This window comes from Anas acuta, chromosome 9, assembly GCF_963932015.1.
Source record: "Anas acuta chromosome 9, bAnaAcu1.1, whole genome shotgun sequence".
Lineage (NCBI taxonomy): Eukaryota > Metazoa > Chordata > Aves > Anseriformes > Anatidae > Anas > Anas acuta.
This window is the reverse complement of record NC_088987.1, coordinates 11469036-11495430: the sequence shown is the minus strand read 5'-3', so window position 1 is coordinate 11495430 and position 26395 is coordinate 11469036. Positions and strand designations below refer to the sequence as shown.

The following is a 26395-nucleotide window of genomic DNA, read 5'->3' as shown; positions in this document are numbered from 1 at the left end:
GCTTGGACAACAACAACAATAAAAAAGCTCACTACATTTTCCAGCTAAATACCTGGAAGGTGATGGGCAAAGAAGCTTAAGTTTGATTTCAGTATTCAGGGCAGATTTTCAAAACTCTGGCTCATGGCTCAGTACCTCAAGCAAAGGGATGACGTTTCCTTCCCATTTTCCTATCTTGTGATTGTTCTTTGGTTCAGAGGCTTGGTGTGTGTGCATGTTGACTGCTGGGTGATATTTGAATGCTGTACATCTCCATATTTCTGCCTTTGTAGCAGTGATAATGCCTAAGGATTTGTACAGGTGCATCATGAAACAGCCAGGAAAATCCCCCCGCTAAGGCAGCATCCCCAAATGGTGTTGATGCTGGGACTACACACAGTCATCCTTCTTTCACAACCATTTGCAGACATGATGGGGAGGGGGAGGGAAATGATACTCATGAGAAATGCACAAGGACTGAAATGCAAAAGTGAAAATGTTTTATTGAAAAGCAAAATAAAATAATACTGACACTTCACAGACTAAATAACACAAAGGCAAAAACATACAGGGAAGAGAAGGGAAAACTCTGGAACAGCTGTAAGACATCAAATGGCATGGGGAGATAAATATTCTTTCCAATTCATGCGATGCTGTTGCCTCATGAAATAACAATGAGGAACTTTGTATGAGCTGCATATTGATAAATGTTAGGTCACAGCACAGAGACGCAAATGAATCAACTGAAACTGGACAGAGGCTGTGACAGAAGCCTCACATGGAAGCCACAGGTGGCACTGGATGGAATGGTTGGGTGTACCTGAGGGGTGGTTCAGATCAGCATGACAGCGGGGACTGGGGTCTGTCCCTGGCCTGGCAGCTCCCAGTGAAGCCCACGGTGATGATCCTGGGGGAGCAGCGCCAGAAACAGCGCTCCTCAGGCCCCCTTCACACCACTGCACCTTCTGCTTGGTGGGTGCTCTGCTGACGCCTCTCAGTAATCCTCTTCTGGGGTTGCAGTGGCACCAAATGCTGCTGCTATGATTGCCAGGGAAAGACCCAGTCCATTGTTTATTTGGAAAACTGAACAAAGTCAGCATAATAGATGAAGTGAATTTTATTTCCTAAAATAATCAGACCTACTGAAACATCAGCAGATCTCTTGGTACCTCAGCCAAAAGCGTGGTGTGATGTGGTGAGGTCTGGGATGTTAATTGAATTTACATGTATTTTTGAGTTAACTTTTTAACAAACAAATTGGAATCTAACGCAGTCCTGCTTTGGCCTCAGGGCCTTCCCTCTGCCTGCAGATCTGGCAGCTGATTACAAGGATGCTGAAATCACTGACGCAAAGGGGAAGCTGGGCAAAATAATGCTGTTGGAATGGCTTCGCAAAGCTTAGCATGGCCTTGGGTGGTACCTCATCCAAACAAAGCTTTCTGGAGCGTGGGAAGCAGCTCTGCCCCTCCATAGACAGCCACAGGAAAAGGCTCACTGACAGCAAAGCTTTGATGCACTCGGAGCAGACGAGGAGCTCCACAATCTGTAGTGAGGCTGACTGCAATTTTTCACTTGCTTAAAGCAAAGCTTATTTGGGGGTGGAGGAGAAGAGTGGGTAAGGAATGGAGAAGGAGGTGAGAAAGAAGAAATTGCTACGTGTTCCACGTTTGTACAGTACCTTCCCCAATGACATGGGTGGCTGGGGCTGCCAGCTGCCCCAGCATTCTTATTATTAACCAGGAGATGCTACGAGCAGGACACTTTGCTGAAGCCAGGATTCAGACCCACACCATTGAGGCTGGGCTGCTCACCAGGATGCCCTCAAAGCTCACTGCCTGGCTGAGCGAATAGTGCATAGACTCCACATCATAGTGCTTTTTAATGCCATTCACAATGGCTACGCTTCACCTGCTGGACACCAACAGAGTGAAAGCATGAGTCAGAGGTGACTCAGGAGTAACCATTACCTACAAAAGATAAGCATGCACGTAGCGTGCGTAGTGCTGAATTCCACAATTAAGTGGGAAGGACCTCGCATAGGGAGCTACAGGAGTGCAGGCACCCCCGGAGCTTGTAGTATTACGTGAATATGTTGTGAACAACAGTACCAGTCAATGCCAGGGTCCCGCTGTGCTTTGGTCTGTCCTACAAGGGAGGGGACACCCCCATCCTTGCTTTGAAAGGCCTGGTGGCTGGGGGTTAACCCACCATGTCTTTTCCAATGCCTGCTGCCTTCTATTGAAGCAAGGACTGGTACTCAGTGGTTTCTGCATTTCCATTTTGTGCAAAGATTGCAGAAGCTGAGATACATGCTCTGTTCTGCAACTCCGGTTTGGAAACAAGACAGGTGGAGGTTCTGTAAAACCAAGGCTAGTTTAAATCTCAGCCCCAAATGGTGAACAGCGATGCTGCTCACACCTGGGCAGGGCACACTGAGTCTTAGCCAGCTGGACAGAGCTTTCAGTAAGCTCAAATAAGTTTGCAGGGCTCCCTGAGGAGTTGGGCATGTATCCAGTGTCATCCCAGAGTCCTCAGCAGCACCCTGCACGATGCTTTCCCCCAACCAGCAGCTCAGAGACAGCGGGCAGGTTCAGTAGTATATCGGGGTTCCTTGCAGTGCTTGTGAAGTCCCTGAGTTTACGCTACAAAGAAGCATCTCTCAGACATGCTCTGTGGCCTGTGCTAATGAGAGATTTTCCCTGGATTATGAGCATTACAGCCCTAAAGGATTTAGGATACTTGGAAGACTGCAGTGTCCTAGAGATTGACCACTTGTTAGTAGAAATGCTACAATACAAAAAGCACCTAGCAGAGCTTTTTTTTTCTAATAAAAAATGCTTTTGTATAAGCAATTTCACATTGCCAGACTACCTGAATGCATCTGCTCCTATAAAAATGCAGGGAAAAAACATGAGGAGCCTTAAGAGTTTAGAGCCTTAAGAGTTTATGCTTTCCCCACTGAAGCAGAAATCTGTGGTCCTGCCACAACTAGGACTAGAGGGCTGGGACGCACATGAAAGGCTCTATTTTGGAGACACCAGTTAAGTTGCACCCCATGCTCTGCTATGGGGACCAACAACCGGGAAGGAGCAGAGCCACTGATGAGAGGAAAGGAGCCCTGTCCTGGAAGCTCAGGAATGCCCAAGAGGGACAGGGTGGAAGAGTACTCGCCTGTACAAATGCCATGCTAACAAAAGGTGCTAGCTGGATCCCACCCCAAGAGCCCAAATTCAGACTGAGACCAGGGATTGTGCAGCTGATTACAGAGGTGTGCATTTGCAGAGAGATAGGGTATGTACTCTGGTCTTTCTACTGCCAGGGCAGTAGAAAAGCTGCAGAGAAGCATAACCATCTTCTGAAATGCCCAGAGGCCTTTCATGGCAAAACCTGAACTCCTTCCCACTCCCCAGCTTGACTTTTTCTTGTTTTGTGTTGTTTTTTGTTTGCTTTTTTTGATGGTGTCAAACATATGAAGGGTCTTTCCCATGAAAGCTTGAATGTGTAGCAATTTTTTTTGCTGGCATTTCCACCTGCAGCTGCTTCCAGAACCTGACCTTGGGGAACTTGGATTTCTCGCCTTTCCATTTAATGATAGTCAAGGCTGCCTTGGCCTGCTTCAGCTCCTTCACTGTGCTCTTCTTGATGGCTTTGTACTGCACTAGAATGACTTTGATGTTGCCCTTGGAGGCCATATTCTCTAGACCAGCCTTGAGCTCCAGCAGGGCCTGTGTCCCCTGTGAGACGTAGTTGGGGCTCAGGACAACAAGCAGGCGTTGGCTTTTCTGGATGAAGCTCAGGGTTTCGTCTGTGACAACTGGGAGAAAGAAACATCAAGGTGGTTAGTGACAGCTGAGAACACACTGCTGACCTGGAGTCACGCTAGCAGATCTCTCCTGAAGAGGACAATAAAATCCCTCAGAGGCTCTCTCCAGAGATTACGTTGGTGTTTCCCCGTCCTACAAGGAATTTCAGGTAGGGTATCCTACCCCATGGCTGGCACCCCCTGCCCAGAGGGACATCTGGTCCCAGCCCCAGGCTGCCTGCAGATGTGTTTCTTCTTCTCTATGTTCTGTAGAAGAAGTGTCTGATGTAGTTACATCTGGAAGGTGCTGGCCTGGCAGCACCTGATGCTACAAGGATGCCATGTGGCATGAAAGCTGCTCTGGAGGAGATTTAGCTTTGTTCTAGGGACAGTGGGAAAAGTGGCTCTCTGGAGCAAAGCAGGAAAATCACCAAATGGACAACATGGGACCTCAAGTACAAGACAGCCTGAACAGGCACCAGGAAGCCAGCATGCCTACACTCATCAGGAAGATGTCCAGAATGACTCAGGGTAATTGGGTAAACCCTTTACTCCTCTCACCTTGGTTTCCCACACCAAATACATACAATAAGTATCTACACTCACCCTGAGCACCCTCGAGGGTTAACTTATTTTGGAAACATTGTCATCCCAACTAGTGTTACTCATCCAGCTGTTCCTGCTGCTGTCATTAATGAAACCAGATTTGAGCGTTTCTAAGAGTGACAAGTAAAACATTCAGAGGACTTTTAATGAAGTTTTAATGAAGAGTCCAAAAAATGACAGCCTCAGAGCATGTCATGGTAACTTTCTATCCTCTTTTGTTTTTTCTAAAACCTGCAGGTAAATTGTCCTTAGCCACCTTTCTGTAATTAATGTGAAAATCCTTTGCAAGTGTGAATTCTGGTGCTCACTCTGCTGCAGGATCTTCCTCACTTCATTGACAAGGGAATGCTCTTGACTGGTCAGAAAATACAACAGAGAATAAAACTACGCTGACAGGCAACTTCATTTAGCTGTCAAGCACATTTGATTAATTCCTGTCAGCAAACTCAGAGGATAATCCATCTCCCACTGTTTCTCCATCAAGGACAACATAACTCTACCTATGACACAGATGTACACTCCAGAGGCATGACACCAGCTGCCAAAAGCTATTTCCTGGCCTGCCGTGCTTCTCCAAGAAGATTAGTCAAATCCCAGCTCAGAAGCAACAGGGAAGCCCCAGCAGTGCTGCAAACAGAGCAAGGACGAGCCACCGCAGCCGAGCTGGGGAGGGCTGGTTCGTGGAGCTCGCTGGATTGAGGCCAGCATTACCCACTGGGTGGTGGTGAAGGCAAGGGAGCCCAGGAGAGCTGTGCTGGGAGGAAAACGAGACTGTCCAGAGGGAAAGGATGGAAAGAAGTGGCAGACTGAAATAGAAAGGACATGGATGTCTTGAGGAACAACTGGTGGGAATAAGTCTGTCTGCTCAGCATCAGCAGTGGTCCTGCAAAACCCAGAGGAAGTCAGGCTGCCTGGTACAGCATGTGTCTCCCTTTCACAGTCCCATGTCTGTGCACAAGGGAGGAAGCACCAGACTAGCATCTGTCCATTCTGCCTTCCTAATGATCTGGCAAGCCTTTCATGTCAAGTTACATCCAGTATTTACTCAGCTATTGATCATTTACAGAACAAGTTAAAAAGTGTCCTTCTTGCAATCCCCTCTTCAGCAGCCTGGCTCTGGGGCTTTGTCATGCCAAAACTGCTGCTCCCCAGGGCTCTGCTGGGAGCAGCCAGCAGCAAGGAGCAGTTTGGTGGGCAGTGCTGAGCGCAGCAGGGCTACAGACAGCACAGCTAACAGGCAACATTTGCAACAGCCCCAGAAGACATGCAAACTAAACTGAGTTTCCTTGTGCAGCTGGTGAATACACTTCTGGCATACAGCAACCTTAAATAGCAGAGAGGTAGAATAAGCTCTGTCAGTGCCAGATTAACCAGCCTCAGGTGTGAGAGCTTGCAAACTTGCTCTGAGCCTGGAACAAGCATTGAGAGCCTAGGGGGTGACCTGACACCTCATCCAGGTGCTCTCCAGAGGGAGCAGCCTCAGGATTACAGCTGCCTCCCTTCCCCCTGAGGCACCTGCACTTAGCTGCCCTCAGACTTAGAGGTGCTGTGACCTGGCAGTGATTTGGGAGAAAAAGAAGAAAGGACCTCAGACTGCTTCTGCTCCCTGTCTCACAGCTGGGCTAGGACTCTGCCAATCCACCCTGCCCTTTTCAGAAGAGGCTCTAACAGACTCCGTCTGCACAGGTTCTGACCACTGGGGTCCAAGCCCAAAGCCCATGAATTCAAAGGTTCTGCGCTGGCAATAGCTCAGCCTTTGAAATCTTAGTAGACATCAGGGATCATACATCCAACCCCCAGCTCTGACAGTTTGTGACTGTACGCATATCTGGAGAGCTTCACAAACTTCCATTCCTGGCGATTCCTGCATCCCTTTAGCAGACACTGTGCATAAAAACTTGGTGCATGATTTAGCTTGAGACAACAAAAAAACCCACTCCATCTTAATGAAGAGATGAGTGTCACTACATGCAGAGTATTCTTAACCATAGCAACTAATTTTACGCTATGTTAGACACAGACTTTCTAATTAACAAGGGTGAGTGGGAGGCCTCCTGGGAGGGCACATTATCTTCTCACTGATGCTGGAACAGTGCTCCCCACGCCTCCCTGCAGCGGACACTCCTGGTTTTTACAGGCGCTCACCAACACCCTACGTGAGCTACCAGTCTGGCCCAGTATCACATTCCCCTCTCTCTTTTCTTTCTAGCCTTGACTTTGTTCCCCCTTTCTTAAGGCAACTCAGAAGTTTTCTGTGAAGGTCAGTGGACCAGTTCCTTCACGTTGATAGATCGATAACTCCTGCACATCACTTCTGGACTGGAGAGAGCAACTGAAACAATCAAACACCACTTGCCCATAGAAACCTTTCTGGTGGCTTGGAGCATCTGACATTGTAATGTGAAGCAAAAATGTTAGAAGATACCAGCAAGAGATTGTTCTTGGAGATAAGGAAGAAATACAGAAGTTAGGAATTGGTCTTTCCAAACTATCAATTTTCAGTACCTCAAAGACCAATAAAGAGAGGATGTGCATGGAGCACAGCCCCCTGTGAAATACTCACTTCCCCCAGGGAGGCTGTCTCTGTCGAAGATACACAGCTTGTACCCAAACTCGTTCTCCAGGACTCCCCGCAGCGTCAGCAGCACAAATTCCTCCTCCTCCGCGTTGCGTGCATAGGACACATACACATCATACTCCTTCCCATCTGAGCGTTGGGAGTGCAGAGAAACACAAACAGCAGAAGAGACACTTATGATACTGTGCATGCTGAGCCTTTGACTTGCTTCAGAGGAAAAGCAAACACAAAGGCTCACTTTGAGCCGAGGTACTGCAGGTACACGTCAATTTCCATAGCTATGAGGCAGCAGTGCTGCCTTTGACTGCTCGCCCCGAGCATGCAAGCATCCAGACACCATTGGGTTGCTGTAGGCATCAGACTGCAGCAATCTGACTACCCCATTCTGTCCAGCATCCTTTTGTCTTCTTTCAGCTCTGCCACTGCTTCCTCCCATTGCTGTCTACATATATGAGCAATCCCACCACACAGGCTTACACCCTGCCTATACTCAGAGCCACAGCAACCCCTCTGGCATGTTCACACAACAAGCAGTGGGTCCTCAAATGCCCTACTCATCCTACAGGGGAAGGAATCCCAGCTCACAGTCTCTTAAGATGGATTCCTGGTAGCACAGGGAAGCTGTGGAAAACCTGAGGGCAGATGAGTGATTTCCAAACCCTGTACTTCAGGTGTTTAATTATCTCATCCTTTTGGATGCCTTCCTACATTTTAAAGTGATTTGCTCCCGATTCATGAAATCCTACATAAGGGTCACCAGAGAAACCAGGTAATTACTTATTTTGTAAGCCTTTAACTTCTTACCTAGAACGGTTTCATCTGTTCCAAAATGAGCCCGATAGAAGAGAACCATTTCCAGCCAGTATACATGATAGACAACGATCAGCACAACAACGAGCAGGATGGTTGCTCCCAGTCCACAGGCCAGCTCCACGGTGTACTTCGGTGCTATAACTGGGTTCAAAACAAAAAAGCAGGTCTGATTTACCAAACAGGATGGGCCCTCAGCTAAGTAGGAACAAGCTTGTATCACATGTAGCCAAAACACTGGCCCTTCAGAGGAATATGGCTAAGCCAAGGCTTTTCTGGCAGGACACGTGGTGGCTGGCCACCCAGGTGTCCCCAGTCTGGGATACCGGGTCTGGTTGGGCTAGCAGGGCAAGTCAAAGCACAGGCTGGGCTTCTGCCTCTGAGCACAACCCTGGGAGCAGCTGGATGGTAGAATGGTCTGCACATGGATGTCACTTGTAAAGTCCAAAGACAGCTCATGAGCATGATCCTCTGAGCATGAGGATATGCAACTTCTTAGGGTAACAGAACTGCACTTACTTCTAGGAGAGCCAGCTAAAGCTCATCTGCAGCAAAATAAAGGCAATGGACATCACTTCCCCCCCCCCCCCATCACACGTACACAGTTCTTGGATCTTGTCCCTGACTGATAGCAAGGATATAACTAGCCACAAATGATTGTTTCCAATCAGGAAAGGAGAATCAGAGTTCATACTGAAAAAGATTAAACGTTTGCAAACAAACACGACAACCTGTGGGCATCAAGCCACAAAAAATCACAGCCCTCCCCACCCACCCCCAACTCATACAGCATCTGTCATTCCACTGCTGCTGCTTTGTATTAAGGGCATAAAATAAAACTGTATCCCTGGGCAACTCAGGTTTACATGGTGATTCAGGTGGCAGCTCACATGCACACTGACAAACTGGATGACGGAAGAACAGCAGTGAGTACAAACATCACCAAATTCCAAGATTCATTAAGTTTTATTTGAAACTTAATTACCAAAGAGAAAACACAAGGAATTTAACAAGTTTCATTAGGTGATGAGCAAAAGTGCATGAGGATGAAAGGGAAAGCATCCAGAAAAGTCAGGAAACATATATAGCCTAATGTAATGAAATAGCTGGAGCCAAAATATATAGCAACTTGCTAGAAACTGGAAGGCAAGTGGTAAGGGGTTAGGTTGTAGCCTGCTTGGCAGCATTCCTATGTACAGTGGGGTGGATGGTCTGCAGTGAGCTTAGCTTAAGACTGTTCTGCCAACAGTGGTCACAGCTGGTCCTTGCAATTTGCTGTGGAATGAAGAAGAAAGGAGGTGTGGTGAGTAACAAGGTCTGCTCAGAACAAACCCACTCAACTGCTGCAGGAACAGCAGAAGCATATGGAGGAGGAAGAGAGAAGACAGTGCAGATCAGTCCACTAGAAACAGCATTTAGGCACTGCTGTATAGAGAAAGAATTTGAAGGCTCTAGAATCACTTTTGCTACGTGTACCAATATCATCACCCCAGAAGAATTAGGGATGTAGGGTGAATGCAATAGCAGACTGCTTCAGTCTTTCAATTCTGTTTTGGGATTGTTGTTCCTTCCTAATGATTCAGAAAAGGTCCATCTCAAAGAGGACTAAAAAGTAAAGAGGATGAGGATCAAGAAGGAAGAGAAAGAACCCCAAGAAAACATGTCTATGAGCCTTTCCATGCTAACAGGGAAAAGTGCAAGGAAGATTGTATTTAGCATGATCTACACAAGGCAGAGTAGCACCTCATATGGGAAAGTGGAGGTCTGACCTACAGCAAACAGGTGCTGAATCTCTAGATGAGATTGATAAGGAGGCAGAAATATCCGCCTTACTCAGGAAATTTCATATACCTGTGGTGAAGGCACGGTTCTTATTACTCAGAGATGGGGCTGTGGAATAGGAAAAAAGCCTTTGAAGAGATGTAAGAAAAAATGCCCCTCTGAACAAAGCTGGAGCAGAGCTAGATCAGTCCATACCAGTCCCGCAGAAATGGTTGTATCTAGACTGGAGCACCATCACGGTAAGAAATAAAACCTCAGAGCATTGCGCTCAGAACACCTTACTCCCCGTGCAATATCACAGAGTGCAGCTTGCCTTCTGCAGGATGCCAACAGGCAGCTGTTGCATCACACAAAACCCTCACACAATAATCTGAAATCATTTCAAACAGCCTGTCCCTTTGGGTCTACATCAACCGAGGTACACAGATGGGACGAGAACAGCTCTACCCCTCCCTTTTCTCCCCATACACTTGACCATGGCATGGGAATGTGTGACACGTAGACTTTGCTCCCGGTCTCTGAGAAGAAGTACAGCATAAGCAGTAACAATACATTTATACATAAAGAGTAGTGTGTTGGGGAAAAAGGCCTGAACAAGTTATTTGTTCCCCTGCTGTTTTGCAAGGCAAGGTTCAAGGCTGGATTAACAGCCCAGCCTGAGCACACCTCATTTCACAACTATGCTCTGCAAGTACTTTACCTTTCATGCGCACTATGGCCTGGCTATAGGTCTCCCCTTTGGCATTTCTGGCATAGCAAGTGTAATTTCGTTTCAAGTCTTCTGGCGTAGCTTTTGCAACTGTTAGAGTCCTTATGATAGTTTTGTCTTCAAAGCGTCCAATAATTTCACTGCAAGAAAGAATTAGAGTATTACACACATGAAACTGCAGTGAGTTCTTACTGACAAATACTCCTTTCCTGATACAACTTATCTGGAAGGTACCTAAACTGATATTTATAAATTGAAAAAGACCTCAGTTTTTAATGCAGCTGCAGCTATCCCTTTATCCTTCTTTTTTTTTTTTTTTAAGCCCAATAACAGCTTTTCCCTTTGCTTTTTTTTTCTGCATAGGTTTGCAAGCTGATCAGGCAGTGATTGCCTTCCATATCTAACTCAGCACCCAACAAATAGGTTTCTGAAGCTCATTTGGGTTTTTCACATAATTGCATTTCTCTCTATTCCCCCCGATCAATACTATGCATAATACTATATATTTGTTTTCAGCCTCTGTCTCTTGAAACATTATCGTTTGTGGTATTACAGAGCATTCCTCTAAACAGAATTGCGTCTGCCCCTGTTTTAGAAATCTGACAGTACCATCAGCTATTTGTACTGCTACCAGGACCTGAATAAGTGATGATGCGAACCAGTAAACAAGGGCAGCTCTAGCAGGGGTATGGTAGTGTCACACACCTGCACCTACACTCCTCTGTGGGACACAGAAGGGGGTTAGACACAAGCCTAGGCTGACGTTACTGAGCGTTACCTTTGTGTGACTTTAATCTTAGGGTCCATGATGTCATCTGTGTTTTTCCCATCTATGGTCCACCACACCTCAGTCCGGGAGTCCTTCAGAAAGGTAAAGAAGACCTCACAGGACAGAACAAGGTCATCTCCTGGGAAGAAAAGACCACAGTGAAGTAGAGCAAAGCAGGAACAGCACCACAGTGACTGCTGAGCTTCCCGGTGACCCTATCAACTTGAGCTCTGCCTCCCCTTCAGGAGGCATTGAGGGCAGCACACCCCTTCAGACATCTAACTGTTGAAAACCCTGGACACATTGACTTGTGACAGACAAACAGGAAAAATTATCCTGCTTTCCTAAATACCTCAGAAACTTCTTGACTGCATCAAGTGATCCCCCAATGGGAGGTACTCCATGCTAACCACTTCTTAGAAAGCTTGGCAGTCCTAATCATCCCCGCTGCACAGGGGACTGCGACCTTGAAGAGAAGCATTTTGGTGTTGAAACACTTGTTCAGGCACTTCACTTCCCCCCAAGATCAGGCTTGGAAGCCTGAATATAGTTGCGATCAGCCCATACATGACTGTCTCAGAGAGTCAGCGGGAGAAGTCTGATCTTCTCAGCCAAGAAGCAGTGCTTTAAAGTGAAGACTCTACTGCTAATCATCACCATCGGCATGACATTTATTACAGCAGTGTAACGGGACATGATCCATTCAGAGTAGGGAATTGCTCCAAAGAGCTGTCAGTCTAAACAGATGGGGTGGGGGAAGTGGTGTAATACCCCATTACACAATGCTGTAAGGCCAGCTAACAGAGAGCTGTCATTAATTAGGAAGTAACCAGCCAAAAGGGAGATGAGATGAGCAAAGAAGTGGCCAGAAGGCTGAAACCACTATGTGCTGAATAAAGGAGGGTGGAAGCAAACCACAGCCAGGGACAGGGCTGATACAAAGTCCTACAGGAATTCCTCTATGCAGCTGAGGGTCCTCCATTTCATCTGCTTCTGCAGCTGCACCAGTTTGCTGGAGTCCTCAATATCCATGCCTGATTATTTTAAAAAATAAAATAAAATCTGTGTGCACAAAAACTTTAAAGCTGTGCTCTTCTATTCAGTCATGGAGAACTGGCACCCCACACCATCTGCCAGACGGCTTGTGGCAGCTTGAGTGCTTGGCGAGGGGAAGCACTGGGAAAGCAGCTGAAGAGGAGAGCCTCTGTGCCCAGCTGGCCATGCCTTCCCATCCCTGCAGGCATTCGTTGCAATTTACCTGCTTCCAGTTCGTAGATGACTTTCTCATTTGGGGACGTGAATTGTGGTGGCAAGGCCTTGTTCGGAGATCCTGTGGGAGAGAACAGATAAGCCTCCATCAGGAGCTTTGTGAGAAGCGTGGTCCTTGCAGCCTTGCTTGTGAAGCCCTCCTGCTCTGGTGCACATCACAAATTTTATGTTAACACCATCCTGCTGCAGAGTTTTGCACAAAAAGATCTAATCCTAGTTCCCAAACAGACCCAGATTTTGAGGTTCCTTCAAAGTTTAGGGAAGTCTAGATACATGGTTTGGGATTCTCATATCAGAAGAGCCCACGCTCCTCTGAATACTCAGCATCTCACATAAATTACGACCTATCACAGAAATTCTTTTTATTTCTGCTCCTAAAAAATAAACATAATTTCTTATCCTAAGCATTCAATTCTGCTCTTAAAGCAGCAGTTGTCATGGAACTCAGCACATGCTCTACTGTTCACTAGGTTGTTAAGCTCCATCTACAATTCACTTGCAGGTAGGCTGAGCCCTTGACCCCGGCACAGACTCGTCCAAGCACCAGGCTGGGTAGCTGGAATCCCATCTGACCAACTGGCACTCAACCTCAGTGCACAAAGCTTTGAGGTTTCAAGAAGACTGGGACAAGTTGGCTATTTTGGGACATCAAATAATGATGAACAGAGTGAGCCGGAGACAGAAATGAGCAAGAGCGCCAGGGCAATGCACTCACACACCAGTAGAGGGTACCCCTGACCATCTCATGGGCTGTACCTCACCTTCCTAAGCCTGGTCACCCTCGGTCCCTCTGTTTTTCAGGGCACAGGACATGATGGTAGGTAGGACCTCCAGCATGACATGCCCTGGACAATCACAGAAGGCTGAACCCAGCGAGCAAAAACCAGTGACAGGTCAGTTGGGTAATACAGACTGAACACAAACAGATTCCGTGACAGACTTTTTTTTAGCCATTTTCACCGCTTCTGGTGTTATCCACCTGCAGCTTACGCTTCTAAAAGTCATTCTTACCCACCACCTTCATCATTACAGTTCTGGTGAGATTATACGTTCTTCCGTGGTCCTTGAACGTCACAATGCAAGTGTAATTCCCTTCATATGCACTGCGGACAATGCTAATGACAAGCTTGGGCCCTTGGGGGTATCGGTTGTTGAAGCCATCCACTAACTTGCAGGTCTAGAGTCAAGCAGAAAACAACATTTGTGCTTTAGGACTCAAAAGAGATACTGGTTTATACCCCACTAAGAATATTAGTTTTGGGACTATTGATATAATACTCGGGTATATGATAGGTCAGACCTAAATGCCATGAACCCTGGAACACAAACTAGTACATTCACCTTGAAAACGAGGTGATGACCCTGATGGTTTTATCCCACCTCAAAATATAGAGGATTTCAAAGACAAATCTAGCTCTGATCTAGAAGTGCATTCGCAATCAAGGTGAACACCTCAGCAGAATGAAGAGAGAAAGCAGGAAGAGACAAGAAAATGATGATGTACTCACAAATTGATACTCACACTAAAGGACATGTCCCCAGTTGATGTCAGCATCTCTAACTCTTTTGGGACTAATCATGCTACCCTGACTGATATCAGCTGAGGATGAGGCCCCTGCACTGGCAACTGGCAAATGAGAATATATAGTACATAAACCTTAGTAACTCTTCTCTTTCTGTTAGGTAAGGCAGGAAAACCTTGGCCAAATACCAAGCTAGAGATCCCTTTTCAGGAAGGGGTTATGCAGATGACATCTTGATTGTCAGAAAATGTGCATATCTTTGAGTTTTATAAGAGATTATTTCTGAATGGTACATTTCCAAATCAGATATATCCTGATGGGGCAGCTTAAGACAGGGGTCATATACCATTCTTAATGGTTTTTATTAGGCATAGGATGACTTGCTACCTAAAAAATGACTTCCATGGGGCTTTTTGTTTCATTCTGCTAATTGATTGTTGAGATGTGAATTTCAATGAACAGTACAAGTAAAGCATTTCAACTACAAGAGTGAAACTGCTCCTCTTGGCTACAAACCTAAGTTCCCTCCTGAAGGGTTTTAGAGTTTGGTATTCTTTAACTTATTTTTTTCTTTTCAACTGCAGATATATTTGTTGCCAACTTTTTTTTTTTTTACATTAAATTTGCTCATACAGCACTTCTACCTTGAAATCTGAAAATGCTCTACAAAGCTGCCAGAAAATTCAGTCCCACACCCCTCTGGCCATGCATCCCCTGAGAATTTCTTATTCTCTCTTGACTAAAGGCATCCATCTAGAAAAAAACACTGGAGGTCAAAATTTAATAAAATTAGGCAGTAGTCATGTAGGCAAGTGCCTGAGGATAACTGGAAACAACCTAATTATCAGAGCAGAGTGGGGTAGGAATGTCTCCATCTTCAGAAAAGAAGTTTGCCAAGTTATGGCAAACAGAGCATCCATGGTTCTTGCAGAGCCTTGTTGTACAGCTTCATTCCCTGATCTTATGGGATTTGGAAATTGTTTTCATTGCTTAAGAGATTGTTTTTTTGTTTAACTAAAAATGGAAAAGGGTTTTTCTTCACAGGGATAGCAATTTGCTTGCCTTACAGGTCAAGCATACAAACCCCTTACTTGAGCCCTCTCCACTTAAGCACACCAGTCAAAAAAAAAGTGCTAGTTCTCTTATCCAAGGACAGTTTTACCCTCAAACTCAATAGAAATAAAGCTTTTATTGTAGCTTTACTCATCTTAACGCTTTAATTGCTGGGCAGACTCTGAAATACAACTCCATGATTCTTCTGCCACACATTCCTTTTTCAGATCCAACGCTGCATCCCACCACTGCCCAAGTAAAGACAAAAAGTGCTTCTTACCTGGTACCACTTGACAGTTGGTGTCACACTAGCAGGGAAAAACCCATCAATATCTGGACATATTATCTTCTCATTAGCATGCTCCAGGTAGAACTTCTGCTCAGTGGGTTTTATTGAATGACTCACACAGGAGTCTTGGTCTTTTGGAACAACCTCCAAGGGAAAGGCAACTTTGCTACAGTAGGTTGTATTTCTAAGGACAGAGGAGGACAGGGTTGATTAAATGAGAGTGGCTTACTTCTCTATCAGGGGAATGAAATAGGAATCACATATGCAATAATGAGCATCGTAGCTCTGATGTGGTATATACAGCCTTAGTTGATTCATTTACATTTGTGAAAGGAAGTGCTATCAGAGATGGCTGTGCCAGCTCAGAAAAGCCCATAAACACGATTAACAAGCAACATCCAACTCTCCTGCTGGTAAAGCAGATAATAGGGTCAAAGGCACTATGAACAAGAAACAACACGAGGAAGATCAGAAAGAGCTCTTGTGCTCTGTGCATAGCAGATGCTATGTTCATTTTGTACCACACTTAGAGACACTTTTAATTTCCTAGAAGTCTAAAACTCATGAATCTTTGCCAAATTAGCATGCAGTCAAAACATCACCCCTGCATCTGAAGCTGTTTTTACTCCAGGCATACCGATCACTTCTTAATGGTGAGCGCCTGTGGGCTTTGCCATGGGCTCAGCAATAATATTTTCATGGACACTTGCAGTTAGCAAGGAGTCATATTCATTAATGTTTGCAAGGCTCTAAGCACCATTACGATGTAAATTGGCGCAGTGCTGAGTGGTCTTATAATTGTAACATTCTTTTCCCATTAATGCTTGTGTAAATGCTCTTCTCCCTGCAGAAAGATATGATGCTAATAGCATTGTTTTCCTGCTTCCATGAAAGTCCTTTGATTACAGAAGTTGTACCACACGACCTACCTGAGCATGCATGTATAATTCCCTGTGTCATTGAGAAGAGCAGGCCAGAACCAAAGGGTGTCTTTCTCCTTACTGATGCGATTATCCGGGAGACGAAAGTTAATGGGCTCCTCCAGATCCCGGTCCTGCCCGATCCTGTACCAGATCAGGGTTAAGCCAGCAGAATGGGCTGTACTGTAGTTATACTTCAAGAAGGTCTCAAAAAGTGGGCATTTGATCTTGGCAGGTTCCCCATCATAAATCTGGATCTGTTTCATGGTGTCCACACCCCAGTCATCACAGCGTTCTGCAAGCAGGAAGAACAAGGTGCCTGAGCTTGCACATCTCCAGGAAAAATTCAATTCTGCCCCCTGTTTCCTACAGCCCTTGGTCCTGTTTCCAAGGAAGTCAGAGGCAAAAATCTAGTGTTTTAAGTGGAAGCAAACTTGGTATTCACAAAGCACAACACGAACGGTGTGATGAGCTCTAGAGAACTTGAAAACCTCTACTTTCATTTGCAGACCTGCAACATTTCTTCCAAGGTACTGTCATGATGGGAAATAAATATGATAGGATATTCCTGTCTAACACCAGGCTTCCTAGAGAGCTCCAAGATAATACAACCTTAAAAAATAACTGCTGTGGGAATATAAGATCTGCATGAAAACAATGCCAGAGGTGTGTCCATTCACACAGAATGACAGGGAAGATGGAAATAGAGGTGTCTCGAGAAGAGGAAAAAATGAGCACAGCAAATATCAACCATCCCTTAGAGCTATGGGCCATTGCCCCTGCCAGAGGAAGCTGGGCTGGCGGAGCTGGGAGCAGGCACTGCCTCTTCTGTGATGGATTTGTGCAACTCCTGTGCATGCCATGCTGACAGTACAAACTACAAAGTGACACATAGTGACTGTTCACAGCAAAGTTTGGGAAGGGAGGCTGAGGATCCGGAGAGACATTACAGAGGAGACAGCAGCAGGTTCACTTGGGGATCACAAACAGCCCCCCGGTGCTTTCCCCAAGCACCGCCCAACAGGATCAGCATGGCTCGCAGCAGACTCTGGCTGACAGAAACTGGGCAGTAAGAAAAAAAGCCATTCAACAATTTTTTATTTTTTAAATTGCTTCTAGTGAACAGGATCAAGACAAACAGCACACTCAACACCCATTTAAGAGCTCCTTCCCACCCTATTCCTCCCACCCATGAAGATGCCCCATCACAAAGGGATGGGGTGCAAGCAAAGCAGGGTGCCAGCTAACCTGGGAACAACCTGCACTTCCCAAATCCCCATATGCTGACAGGGCAGAGGTGACACGGCACGCCTCCCAGCACACCCCTGCAGCTGCAGCGAGGCATTAGCTAGGGCAGCCTGACATCTGAGCCCTAAATGAGTCCAACAGAAAAGGGGTTGCTGCCTGCAGCTGCCCCAGGAGAGGCATCGCAGCCACTCCAGAGACAGCACTGCAAAGCTTCTCTAGTTTGCAGATTTGAGAAGAACTTGGACAGAAAGGAAAAACAGAATACAATATGCTCTTTGAGCCCAATTCTTCTGAACTGACTTCACAGGCCCAAAGCACAATTTCTGGCATTTTATCTTCCTTAAATAGACAGTAGGATGTAGCTTGGCCCCAAATTCATACTTAATTAAAAAAAGCAAATAGAAACCTTTGAGAAGACAGGCCCACAGTGCTTTAAGGCAGCAATGCTAACTCGTGTGGCTCAGCAGTGTTTAGTCATGGGGAGACAGAATTTGGGCCAATAATAATAGAAATGCTTTCTGGCTGTTTTATACATAAATGTAAATACAAACTGCACGGCTGCTACAGCATGGCAAACACCCATGTGATGGTGTGCTACTTCTGGACAGAGGGAAATGGGCTGGGAGGAGGTAGCAAGGCTAGCAAGAGTCCAAGTATTAGGAGAACAACCCGAACCATGAGGAACTCCTTATCTGTATGTCTGAGATGATGAGCTATTTCTTTCAGAGCTACTCAGCTTCAGCCTGCACCCGTCAGTCTGTACCACTGCTATTGCAGCCAGTGACAAGGCTCATTATGAAAGACCAAAATCAGTACCAGAAGCATCACACCATGAAAAGGTGCAGTCACCCTGCACCACCATGGTGAAGGCCAACTGGAACCAGTATGCTGGTTCATGCTGGTCAGGCAATTGCATTAGGTCAAGTTTCCATGTAGTCAAAAACAAGACAAATGAGCCTGCCAGTGCCTGGCTCTAATTGCATGATGAAGATCTCATTACCATTCACGTGAGGGGCATTTGTTTTCATAAAGAAAGCTTTCCCCTCTGAAAGGAGCAAGGTCTCAATGCAGACCTGTGCCTGTACATCAGGACACCCAGGTTCTCTTCCCTGCACCTGATTTTGCAGTGTCCTCTTGGGTTGCAAAAAGGAAAATTATCCTTATTACTTCAAATAGCAGGACTGGAGAGGATGTAAACTATATAAAAAATTACCGTATTGAAATTCTTGGAGTAAGGATCAATGAATTTTGCAATCATGAGCAGGTCTTGCATTTTGCAAGAGCTCATAAATCAGCATTGTAAAGCTACTTACTCGTTCTACCTGAATGAGTAATTGAAAATAAATATATTGCTTTTGAGTAATGCAGAGGGGAAAAAATACATCATTGTATGGGCCCTGCTTTCTTAGCTGGGGGAGGAAGAGAGGCCATTGTTCTGCACTGTAAGAGCAGTACATGGAGATTTTGTCTCGGAGCTGGCCAGTTCACATGATTTCAGGAATGCCAACACACCAGGCGGCCAGCCCTAAGGCTGCCCCATCAGGTCGTATTCAGGTGTCGTCCTACACACTCCAAGCTCAACCCCAAGCGCAGCACGTAACCAAGCCAAGAGCAAGCTGCTACACAGAGATGACAGCAGTAGACCTGTGGCTTGAGCCTGCAGGTTGTGCTTACCACTGCACTGACAAGGCTTAAATCAAGTGGGATCAGCATTCATACTCCGAATTCAGGGCTTCCCTTGACAAACAGAAACCCAGTGAAGCTACGGGAGCTATATACAACACCACAGTCCCTTCCACACTGCAGCAAACAGCACTACACCCGTAACAGAAGGAGAGAAAATTCTATATAAAAAAAAAAATCCACCACCACACAAATGAATCTTCCCAGAAATGCCTTTGCAGAACACTTGAAAGCAGCCCCCCTTTTCTTATTACCGCTCACGGTTCAGCTGACCCCCTTATGCTGAGTGCTCTGCAACCATGCAGCAAAGCAATCTATAACCCGTAACACCTTCCCTGACAGACAACGCAGATAGAGGTAAGGAAGATGTGTATTTTTAAATATATTTGCTGCATTGACAGCAAACTGCCAGCAGGGGTTGATCCACCTAAAGGCCCCAGAGCTTCACAGGTCCCAGAGAGCACCAGAAGTGGAATGGAGGGAGGCTGTGTGGTAGGAAAAAACACCTCCAGCACAGGAAGAGAAAGTGCAGGCAGAAAGGCCATGGTACGGATGCCCACCTTGCTTCATGTGCCTCAAGATAAATACATGAGCAGGCTGCTGCACTATGGCTCTGCCCTGATGCACGCTGAGAAGTAGCTTGCACACGTAGGTGAATCAGCAAAGTTAATTCAAAGCGTCTTCCTTGCTTGGTCTGTATGTTGCAGCCCTAATCTGTAGGAATACCTACTATTGTACTAGGGACAGCAAGCTCTTCTGTTACTGATACAGCCTGATCTGCCCCATTTCAAAATCAGGTGTTGCAGCACCCTTCAACATCAGGCATCCCAGTACAGACTGCTCCTCGGAAGCCAAACAAAGCTGAAGAAAGTGGCTTCTCCACACGCAAAGCAGAAAATGAAAGGAGAGAAAAATAATGATGTTGCTTAGCTGCACAGAGGTGAAAACAGACATTTCTGGAAACCTTTCCCAACCTTTAATTTACCGCACTGATTTACCCCCTAGGGAACTGAACACTGAGTACACCCAACTGAAACACTCCCTTCAAGATGTGTCTGCAGCACCTATTAGAAGCACCCACACAGCCAAAAATGAGATAAAATTGGTGCAATTATTTGGATTTTCAAGGGGAGACAAACTGCAGAACCCACGGATTAAAAATAAGAGAGCAAGGCCACATCAAGAAACACAATGCCCTTTTTTCTCCCTCCTGTTTAGCAGTTCTGTGCAGTCATTTTTAAGTATGATCACGGTACCTCCATTTAAAGAAGAAAAAAAAAAAATCTCCACCACAAAACCACCAGCTCCACCCTGCTTCCACCCCATCTCTCTGTCCCTCCCCTGGGGCTACAAACAAAAGCCTTCCACTAGCTAAAATTTCTGTGAAGAAATATAGAGCCACTCTTGTGACAGGCCATCCGTCACACTGGCACAAATCATCCTGCCATTTGCCAAATTGATGCATCCTTTGTAGTCATCTCCAATCCCTAGGAGGGGGCCCACCCCACATGCAGAGAGGGGCTGTGCTGACATTTGGGCGATGCTCTTCCCCACTCCATGCCACCAGTAGTACTAAAGGGGGCTGCACCATCTTCCTGCACCACCTTCCTACTTCCTTCTGCATTATCTTAAGGCAAAGCTGAGCTGAGTCCATCTCTCTACGCAGAGTGCAGTCACACCAATGGTTAGCTTGATACGAGCATCAATAAGGCAGAAAGCTGGTCCAGGAAAGCAATTAAGACTGAATTAATCACTACCACCTCTAAGAAAAAATTCCCCCCACCATCTTTCAAGCACACAGCAGTTTGCCAGTGAGTGGGAAGCAGAGGAAGCCAGGCTGAATGGCAGAGCTGCTCTCGGAGTAAAGGAGGCACCAGCTGTGGCCAGCCGCCACGCGTGGGTGCACTTTCTATTCACACGGGTGCCAGGAGCACCCACGCTTCCACTAGCCCTGGGGTTTTGCTTTCACACGTGCAGCCTGCATAGGAGTGTGGCACAGCATGCTCCACGACAGCATGTTTTGTTCAGCAGCTGAGAAATGAGGGAGCGTAGCAGGAGAGCATCTCCCACTTGGCCGGTACCCCATCTGACCACGCACACAACCAAGGAAGGGTGGCACCAAGCACAATGAGTGAGAGCATCTCCCTGTGCAGGGAGAAGAAGCAGATCCAAACACTCTGAAATCCGTGGGTATTAGAGGACTCGGGTAGCCCCAGCCTAGATCAGCTAGCTTTTAGCATTCGTTCCCACCATCTCCGAAGCAGAGATGTTGGTCAGAGGGTCTGGAAATTGGGAGGAGCTCAGCACCACCTTGGAGGCTCAGCCTAGAAGCTGCATGAACTCTGCGGGGGTTTATAATCTGACTTCCAGTGTGAACACATCAATAAGAGCCTGTCGTAGCCTCTCTACCTCCTTCCCCCAGCCTCTCCAACATAAGTGAAAGCAGTGACAGCACAAACCTCCTGCGATCAGCTGGGAGGCACAGCGTGCAGCCCAGCCCCGTGCGTGCGTTCCTGCTGTGACGGCACCAGCAGTGGGGCTTCACACTTCTCCCAGGGCTCCTCCTGCCGTGCTGCTGAGCTGCAGTGTTGCTGTGAAAGCATCTCCACAGGATGCTGCTGACAGAGCAGCACCTCCCTCTGAATGCTTATCATTTCAATACACAGGATGGACAAGAAAGGAAGGAGGAAAGACTCAGTGTTTCCAGAAGCACTTATACAATGTGATTGATAAACTTCAGGTCCTGTGAGTCTAGTTCAAACAGGTGTGACAGCCTGTGCTTGTGCCAGCCTCACAAAAAACAAGCTGTGTGAACTTCTGTTGACTTCAGCACAAGCCAGGACTTCCGAGGAAGCAGCCAGAGCATGACATCCAAAAACGACCAACCTGTAACGGAGCCCACAGCTCTCAACTCAGAGCCTCCTTACCGATCAAGCACAGTCTGTAACGAGGAGAAGGGTGGTTGTTGTTTGTCTTAAAGACTCCTCCACAGTGAGCTGTGCCTTCAATCTCTATCTGTGATTAAAGCTGTGTTTACTGAATGTGGCACAGAGTGTTTTGGTTACCTCCAGCAACCGGGCACACACAAAAAAGTGTTCAGTTTTCTCTAGCAAGCTTGACATGTTTTCCTGAAGGCTTTAGAGAAAAAAAAAAACAACACCATGAGATCAAAATGATAAAGGTATGGGTATGAACTGCTTCAAAGCCTGAAGGAGAAAAGGAGCAAATAGCTACTTTCCATCCCACTTCATTGAGGAAATTGCTGCATGAAGCAAAGTAGAGCAGCACAGGAGGAAGAGAGAGAGAGAGAAAGAGAGATAAAGAGAAAACAGAACAGCCTGTTGCAATATTATCTCTACGAAAGGCAGAGGTGGTTTGCCTGATTCATGCCATGATAAAACCATGCTCAAGCTGGCAGGGACTCTTCCACACACCTGGGACATCCAGTCAAGTCAAAGTCCAGGCTGAACTCCTGGCCCTGCCATGGACTTGCAGAATTAAAGCTGTGCAGCCTTGTTACTGCACTGAGCCAGGGTCTTGGTTGCATCCCGTCCTTCTTAAAAGACAGCAAAAGATCCTGCACTGTGACTGCACAAGTGACCATCTAATGCTGTAACAGTGACATTCCCAAAATGAGCTTTCTTCCACACGTTTCTGCATTTCTGTGCAGAAAGGTCACTCTGCATTCACATTTGTACAAAACTCAACCCTCTCAGCCTCTCTGTGGCCAAGAAGAGGAAGTGAACACTGTTCCTCTCTCCTTGCCAGGCATGATTCTGGCTGACACGGAGAGAGGCTGAAGGCTGCAGCTTCGTGTAGACACCCTGGGTAGCTCCATCCTGGAGGTTTTGTCTCTACTTCAGGGCCACACACACCTTTCAACACCCTCAACTTCATGCCCTCCAAGTGCCATAAGCTTCTACAACCACAGTAACTCAGACTGGTATGGGTGGTTATAAAATCATGTCCTAAATTAGGACAGCAAGAAGCTGCTATGGGAAGAGTAGGAGGAAGTCAGGAAATCCCAGGAGAAGATGGTGGGGGAGGGATTTAGTCTCTTTAGAAGACAATAATGCAGTTTAATCTATTTTTCTTTTGACTTTACACACTAAAATAAGCTTCTCAGCTTCTGGGGCTGTCACAAATCATAAGGAAAATAAGGCCACTGGAACCCCATCAGTAGAATAAGAGCGATACAGTAATAATCCTGAGGAGCTGCGCAGGGCTTTCCATCTTCAAAGTGTTTTACAGACAGTAATTTATTAATCCACAGATTTCCCCTGGCCACAAGTAACTACTCTGCGTCTCTGCAGAGAGCAGGGAGACACAGGGTGCAGACTGGCACTCGAGAGGGAGTGCAGAAGGCAGCTCTAACCTCCCAGGCCAGACCAGAGCTCCTGGCTGCCCTACAGCTGCAGGTGTAAATCCATGCAGGATTTGAGCCCATGTTGGGCTCACCCTAACACACAGCCTGCCCAATACCCCCAGAGCAGCTCTCGGAGGAGTTTCTTACACAAGCACGGTGCCTCCTGGCACTGAAGGATTATCTGTGGACTGCTGTTACCTGTTAAATCGGTATCTAACATAGTCCAGCTTTGTTTGAAGACAAAGGGATAACATTACTTTGTATTCATACTGACTGTTACTGTCTTAGACTGGTTTTTCATCTCTTAAACCACTGTGTATCTACATCACCCCAGTGTTGTCAAAGAAGTCATTAGAAGACTGAAACTAGGTTCATTGGTTTTTGCTGTCTTTTTTTTTTTCTGAATAAAAAAACATTTGGGTTCATTAAGCATCCTACAACACAAGTAGAGATCTAAGCCTTATTTCCATCTTAAGGATAGCTTAGCAGAGACAAGGAAAACAGAAGACCCTGAATACCGTCGCAAACAATGTCCCAGAGGTCACATGTAAGGAAATCAAACCCAGGCACTGCAGATTATATATAGCTTCAAGACCAGAAGATATTCGCCCATGTGCACAGCATGAACAAGTAGTAGACTCAGGCATCCAGCTGAAATGACAAATTCCTTCCCTTCCCCAAGCCTGTTTCTACCCCACACTGTGTAGCTACCTTCACCTGCCTGCTCCTTCCACTCATCACTTCCCCTTCTGTCCTCCCCAGGCAGACCATGCACTGACAGAAACCCAACCCACCTTGTCAGCCGGGGTTCATCTCCATGCTAATTGAGCCAGCAGAGGTGCCCAGGCAAACAGTTCATACCCATACATAGAGCCAGCGCTCATCCACGCAATGTCCTGTGAAACAGGGCTCCAAGGCATCTGAAAAACTTCAGCTGGGATATTTGAAGTGCATTCAGGAGCCAGGTGCCGTGGTGCAAGGCCCACACCTGCATGGAGCTGCTTGGTATCAGGAGAGCACTGGGGCAGCTTCAGGCCACATCCAACCTTTCTGAGTTCCCTCCCCAACTTCTGCAGTTAGGGAAGAAATTAGACAGCCCAAACACTGTAACATTACCAGAGCATTTCCAGTCTCCCACACTAGACTATTTACAGCTTTGCTGGGGTGAAACGGGCTTTAGCTGCCTTTCGGTGCCAGCCACAGGAAACCACACAGCACAGCAGAGGGTTGCACAGGCGGCTGCCCCTCCATCCAAACACAAACAGCCATGAAAGCCCATTAGTAAGGACAGTAGATGTCCTGACAGCCAAAGTGGCTTATGGCATACACAAAACAAAAAGGAGCTCTGCCATCCACAGACATCCAGAAAATTAAATGCATACACTATTGCAGCTGTGCTGAAGGGATGTTTCAAGTGATCGTGTGTCCCATGCATCACCCTTTGACATTTATCTTCCTGCAACGCTCTACCATGACTTTAACTACACCGTACAGAAAACCTAAGGAGCAATATTTAAAAAGCACTAAACACCACACAGAAAAGCAGGGAGGGCCCTGTCAGATCACTTGGCACGAGCCTGTGTAACCCAAATGCCAAACTCACTCTGAGCCTTCAGAGTTGCTGCCACATTTCCTGGGCAGTCCCCACCGCGTCAGACCCAGCTCCCAACACGCCACAGCGACTGCCCTGGGAGGTCACCATGCTGCTGTGACAGCAGAAGGACGTCACGTCAGCAGCAACAGAACGGCAGGTCCAGAAATCCACATAAGCAGGGATTTTCCCTGAGAGCAGTGGATCTGCACGGCTGGGTCCCTCTTCTCCAGGCACTCCTAACACGTGGGGAGTGCCAGAAGAGACCTGGGCCATGTATTCCTTCTCCTTTGCTGTTTGTTTGCCAGCACTGCAGAGAGGCAAGCACTTTGGGGAGTGGGCTTGCTAAATCCCCAGGGTTTATTTCTGATTGCTGTCCCCTCAAAGCCACTGCCTGTTCTTTCCTCCCTCCCCCTTTGCCTTCTGCAAATCGTGCTGTCTCCTTCCACCCCCAAATAGGAAGTCCAGAGCCGAGACGCACACAATCTGCCTCTTCACCAGAGCCCGGCTGACTGCGTGCCAGGGGAGCCGCGAGCATGACAGCATATTTCCTGTCAGGAAAGTGACTCAGTGAGACGGCTGCAAGAGCTCCTCTTACCCGAGAAGTTCCCCTCTCCCCTTGCGTTGCTGAGGCATGAGTCAGAAGCCGAGAGCCAGAATTTCAGTCCCCTCCGGATCCAAGCAGAAATAGAAGATTTCAAGCCCAGGTCCTGCCTGCAACTCCACAACAAGTCGCTGCCACGTGCTGAGCCCTGGTTTCATGCCTTGCAGAAGGGGAATAACAACGCTGACCAAGCAGGAGGACTTGAATTTGCAAAATGCTTTTAGTCAGAGATGGTGGTTTCCACTATCAGTTTGCTTACGTACCCATTCACAACATGCTCGTAGCCACTGTGTGACCACTATACAACCCCTAGAGACAACCAGTGTTGGCAAAATGCACAAAGAAAAAGCATTTTACACATGTCCATTTCATCCAGGATACGTGCAAACACCTAAAATAACCAGAAGTCAGTTTTCTTCTGCTGGCCTCAGCTGATTAATTCCCGCAATAAGCAGGCACTTACCAGAGCTGCTGCAGAAGGGGACCACGCACAGCCACAGTGTCACCAGCAGGGCACCGACCATCTTCATCCTGCCAACACAGTACACCAAGGGGTTCTGGTTATTCCATAACACTTCATTGCTGCAGGCATTTGTTACTTTTTAAGAAAACTGAGCATGTGTTTATTCCCACAGATCCTTTGCCCACCCACAGATCCTTTAGTTCTTGTATATATATATTTTTCATTAAGACACTCTAAGAAGAGCATCAATCTGCATGGCAGTGTTGTCCTGCCCACGGGAGCTCTCCCAGCCTAGGAGGTGACAGCTCAGAAGAGGACAGCCAAGCCTCTTTATTCACTGGAACAGCCGAT

General features: G+C 46.8%; 1 protein-coding gene across 16 annotated transcripts in view; it reads right to left on the bottom strand.

Annotated features, from left to right (window-relative positions):
- IL1RAP (interleukin 1 receptor accessory protein) overlaps positions 1 to 26395 on the bottom strand; it is a 45756-nt gene that overhangs the window by 3688 nt on the left and 15673 nt on the right. For 12 of the 16 annotated variants that reach the window (XM_068691630.1, XM_068691635.1, XM_068691623.1 and 9 more), the window contains 9 exons: positions 26045 to 26112; positions 16099 to 16384; positions 15161 to 15353; positions 13316 to 13481; positions 12294 to 12365; positions 11045 to 11174; positions 10258 to 10406; positions 7770 to 7919; positions 6951 to 7094 (listed from right to left, as the gene is read on the bottom strand). In XM_068691630.1, the coding sequence (XP_068547731.1) occupies positions 6951 to 7094; positions 7770 to 7919; positions 10258 to 10406; positions 11045 to 11174; positions 12294 to 12365; positions 13316 to 13481; positions 15161 to 15353; positions 16099 to 16384; positions 26045 to 26111 (1357 nt within the window). In that variant the 5' untranslated portion in view covers position 26112. Of the gene's footprint in view, positions 1 to 457; positions 3794 to 4511; positions 5712 to 6950; positions 7095 to 7769; positions 7920 to 8722; positions 9051 to 10257; positions 10407 to 11044; positions 11175 to 12293; positions 12366 to 13315; positions 13482 to 15160; positions 15354 to 16098; positions 16385 to 24180; positions 24434 to 26044; positions 26113 to 26395 lie in introns of those variants that run through there. The other 4 variants (XM_068691639.1, XM_068691640.1, XM_068691638.1 and 1 more) reach the window with 4 other exon arrangements.